This window comes from Loxodonta africana, chromosome Y (genome assembly GCF_030014295.1).
Source record: "Loxodonta africana isolate mLoxAfr1 chromosome Y, mLoxAfr1.hap2, whole genome shotgun sequence".
NCBI classification, from domain to species: Eukaryota; Metazoa; Chordata; class Mammalia; order Proboscidea; family Elephantidae; genus Loxodonta; species Loxodonta africana.
In genome coordinates this window covers 10,767,353-10,772,320 of record NC_087370.1, presented here as the reverse complement: position 1 = coordinate 10,772,320, position 4,968 = coordinate 10,767,353, and the positions used below count along the sequence as shown (strand labels likewise).

The 4,968-nt window shown below is 38.1% G+C and overlaps 1 protein-coding gene across 1 annotated transcript; it reads right to left on the bottom strand.

The window, feature by feature from the left end:
• Nucleotides 1–1,067: 1,067 nt before the first annotated feature.
• On the bottom strand, nucleotides 1,068–1,763 carry SRY (sex determining region Y). Its single transcript, XM_064278765.1, has one exon. It carries the CDS (start codon nucleotides 1,761–1,763, stop codon nucleotides 1,068–1,070), a length of 696 nt encoding a protein of 231 aa, XP_064134835.1.
• Between the last annotated feature and the right edge of the window lie 3,205 nt (nucleotides 1,764–4,968).

The following is a 4,968-nucleotide window of genomic DNA, read 5'->3' as shown; positions in this document are numbered from 1 at the left end:
TGAAAACAGTGGTTTTAAATATTAGATGAATATTTTAGGCAGTTGTTTAAAAAGTTACTGCAATATATATTTATTTGGCATGAATCTCAGGTTAAGTAATATTGTTTCTGAAATAAACTAGTCTGCAAAATTAACTCCGTTTTTTAACCCTGGATTTAAGAACATGATATCTATTTCTAACATATGCGGTTTAAGTGTTTGACTTAATATTTCAGGCATTATTTTAAAAATCACTTCGGAATGTATCTATCGGAAAGTTGATTTTGATATATGTAGTTCTTTCGTGTCACTTTGACAATTTATTTCTACTTTAATAAGTGATGCTTTTGTTTGTAAACTGTGCCCCCTGCCACCATCTGAATAGTTCATACTCTCAACATTCTATCGCTGCTTCAGTCCGTAAACTAAAACGTCAGGAGGCAATGGAAACAATTGGATTGCCACAGTTAAAAGAGAAACTTCAGAATTATTTTGAAATTTAAGGGTAAAAGCGACTTTCACACAGGTATAAAGATGAACACATTAAAGATTTTATCGTATCAGGTAGATGTTGCAATGAGTTCAGAGGAAAAGTCAAAGCACCCAAATTCATAAGGTTTAAAGGAATTAAAACGCAAATGGAGGAAAAACTGTTTTCTGTTTTTCCCCGCAACAGGGAGGTGAGTCAATATATTCTATCAAACAAGACACTGTTGGTTATCTACAATTTACAGAGGCTGCAAAATACCTCAAAGACGGATAAAAAGGTCTGCAGTTACACGCTCTGGAAGGCCTGATTAAGAAGATACACAGTTTCTCGTCAAAGTGCAACATTTTTTTAATAGGATAATCTGTGTGTGTGTGCGCGCGTGCGGTGCGATTCATCAGCATGTTTTTGCTAAATGTTTAAAGAGTGGCACGCTTACGCATCCGGTTAGTATTCTGTTAGTCAGCCATAACACAAGTTGAATCACTTTAGAATGTCCTGCATTAAACATGTTCACATCCTCGATTTGGAAACAAAAGTTAGAGATGAAAAATAGTAGCACTGAGAATAACAACGGCCTCTGTCAGCGAGAGAAAGAGAATCAATACTGAAAATGAAGATGAGAATGTCCGGGCTGTAAACTATGGTAAAGGAGAGCATCTGCGTGGGTTTGCGTAACCAGGGTTACCGGATTGTCACGCAGGCTTGTCGAGTTGCGGTGACACTCCTCTTGGAGCTGTGAGCTGGCCGTGTTCACCGCCTGTGAGTAGGTTAGCGGGTTCTCCATTCGTGAGCATGGGGCCTTAGAAGAGCTGTCTCTGTATGTGAAAGGGTACAACTTCGGGTCCACGTGCATCCGAGTGCACAGCATTGACGAGGAGCCTGCGGGCAGCAGACTGTCACTCCTCTGCACCATCTTAGCCTTCCGACAAGGACGATACTTATAGTCCGGGTATTTCTCTCGGTGCATGGCCCTTAGTCTCTGCGCCTCCTCCAAGAACGGCCGTTTTTCGGCATCCGTAAGCATTTTCCACTGGTATCCCAGCAGCTTGCTGATCTCTGAGTTGCGCATTTGGGGATTCTCTAGCGCCATCTTCCGTCTCTGATCGCGAGACCACACCAGGAAGGCGTTCATCGGCCGCTTGACCCGGACCCCGTCGCTCTCTCTGCCATTCTTTCCTCTTCCACCACACCAATAACTTGATCTAGGATTGTTCGTCCAAAGTAGGGAAGGGTTTTTCCCGACACTTTGTTGTGCTGCTGGGCTGTAATCTTCGCTCTTCGATACTCTGAACATAGCGGAAACATACGAGTACTCCGTTAAAAAGTGGAGAGGGAGGCTCTCGAAAATGTAGAGTTTGGAAAATTATTTTGGCGCTCAAAAGTTATTTCTACTGCCTGAGTCTTTGTTACCGTAACTTTTTAAATGAGAATATATTTCTCCGCCCCCAACACCTCCCCTCAACGCCCCCCCCCGCCCCTCCCGCACTGGTCATTGGCTAGCCCAACCTACTTGTCAGCAAACCATACTGATAAAATAATGACGAACTGTGTATGCGCTCTAGTTCCAGTCCGCCCCCGGGAAGACCCTACACCTCTTTTTAAAATACGAAACCAACTGTATTACTAATTAAGTTATTTTCTATCTGTAAAGCAAAGAATAAGAGTACAACAAAGAGAGATACTAACGAAGTATGTTATTGCTGTCTATATATGAGACGATATTACCTTTCAAAAAGTAAGCGTAAAGAGAACCACATTTTATTGTCCCTTCCATTCACAAGCGCGCGCGCGCGCGCGCACACACACACACACACACACACACAGGTTTTATACTGAATGTATACTAATCGTTGTTTCATTAGTGCTCACTCCTCTTTAAATTATAATGGCAACTTCTATGCTACTTTTCCACTAGTAAATAATCAAGAATTCTGTTATCTATGCTAATGATGAAATATCAGAATGTTAATACATGCTTACGGCTATTTAGTGGCCTATTTCTGGAACAACTAATATTAGACATCAAAATTGATCTGTTAAAAGGAAAAGAGAGACTTTGGAATTCAAATAGTAGCAGTGAACGATTATGATAACACAAAAATAGGGACTTTTTTTCCCCCAAACTGTACTGTACTATACTTCTTCCACATAACCAGTAATTTTTTAAAAAAATGCTTTATAAATGTATACCAAATTTTCATCTGCAACTAACAAATTACAGTGAGCACTGTATCAGTTTTTACAGTTTAGTCTAGTCTTACTTGAAAATTACAAGGTCACTTTTTTCCAAATGAAATAAGAGAATAGGTCCCCCAAATAAAGCTTGAAGGCTCACTTAGAAAGTACACGATAAAGTATCACTAGAAGGAAACCTCCCCGAAACAAACCTGAAAATAGTTTATGTAAACTGTACAAGTTTACACAGGACAGTCTATTAAAAGTAAAAGTAAAGGTAAAACAACACTGAACACTACTGATACCAAAATTCCTCGGTAAAAGAAAACTTCTGCAGCATATGTGATTTATTCAATGAACGTTTTGATGGGTTAATATGAGAAATTCTAAAACACTAATTTACTATATTCTGTCAAGAGATAAGAATGAAATAAACCAGATACAAACCTCTAAGTTGTACCCTACTCATTCTAAAAAGATTTAGTATTCAAGGCACAGGTAAAATTGGAACATAATGATCCAATTATAAATATTTATACAGACCCACGTGCTTAAATGATACTCATACAGACTTTATAAAAGCGTTTCTAACATTTTTTCCATCTAACTTAATAGATGAGAAAAACTTACCATTTAAAAATTTTAAATGAGAAAGTCAAAAACAGGTACCTGCTGCAACACGTGTGAACCTTGAAAATGCTGAGCTTTGTGAGAAAGGCCAGAAACAAAAGACTGCATAGTGAATGATTCCATTATTAGGAACTATCCAGAATATGCAAATCCACAACAGAAAGCTGATTATTGGTTGCTAAGGGCTGGGGGGATGCAGGAAAGGGAAGTGATACCTTAATGAGTACAGGGTTTCCTTTTGGGGTAAGGAACATGTTCTGGAACTAGGTAGAGGTGATGGCTGCACCAGCACTGTAAAGGTACACTTACAATGCTTCTGAACTGTACCCTTTAAAATGGATCAAATGGTGAGTTTTATGTTATGTGTATGTTACTACAGTTACTTAAAAAAAAAAAAAAAAAAGGCAAAAAGAAACCTCACACATAAAGCCACTTGGGGCAGCAGTCAAAAAAATTTAAGTAAAAATGACACCTGTCATTGTTTTTAGATCTCCAGCTGCTAAACTAGGACCTGGCTTATCTAAGGTTCTTGAGCTATTTCTCCAGTGTTTTACTTAATGAAAGTGGAAAATGTATCCCCCAATTTTTAGAAAGAAAGAACTGAGAATCTATTTCAATAAAAATAAAAACCCATGGTCAGCTAGGTAGCAATTATTTTTTTTTTTAATGAAAAACAAAGCAGGATAGTTTGCCTCTGTAAAATCATGACAATAACTTACCAAATATTTCTTTGAATACCCACATTGCATATTTCATTTCAGTCTTGCAACAGGGCTGATATTTAGTCACTATGCCCAGGTACAATATTAACAGTTCTTATGCTACCAGAGGATAAAAATATGCTCCTCTGAGCTTCAGGGTGCCCCCGGTTCCTGGAACATCATTTTCAACCTCCAAATCCAGAAAATTACAGGTTAAAATAGTATTTGTTACCTGACTACAACCATTCTTATTCGTTAATGATAGGTCTTGCCAGTTCTTAAATTTTTTAATTTTTTACATCAAAGAGACCCATGAGTAATCTGACATGGTCAAAAGTGATATCGCCATACTAAGATAAAACCAAACCAGATTAACTATGAACACAACTGGCCAAACTAAACAAACTCATTTTACCTTTTGGTGAGATTACTGTGCTAGTTCAGAAAAATGCTCAAAAACATGAAACCAGTTCCTCTTGAGTCAACCCCAATGCACAGCAACTCCTTGTGTGTCACAGTAGACCTGTGCTCCATAGGGTTTTCGTTGGCTGATTTCTCAGAAGCAGATTGCCAGTACTTTCTTCCAAGGCACCTCTACGTGGACTTGAATCTCCAACCTTTTAATTAGCAACGAAGCTCGCTAACCATTTGCATCAGTCAGACATCCTTCAAAAGACATTGGGTACAAATAATTTCATACAGACCCTGAGTCCTTTCCAAGATGGAATAAAATAAGAACTGAAGACTACTAATTTAGAATATTTCAGTGAAATTTATTCCACTTGGGATGCAACTATATGGTTTATTTTCATTGTTTCAATACCCCCTTGTTACATGAATTTTAAATTCTCCTGTGCATGCAAGCACATCTCACCACAGTGCACACACACACACACACGAAACCCACAAAATTTTACATTCATAATTTCAATTTTTTCTCAACAGAAATTAGGATTTGTTGCATCTTCAAACTGACAAATGTTTAAATGAAAG

What these genes read in the sequence shown, in the direction of transcription:
- SRY (XM_064278765.1), bottom strand. Translation starts at nt 1,763, where the DNA reads ATGTTCAGAGTATCGAAGAGCGAAGATTACAGCCCAGCAGCACAACAA.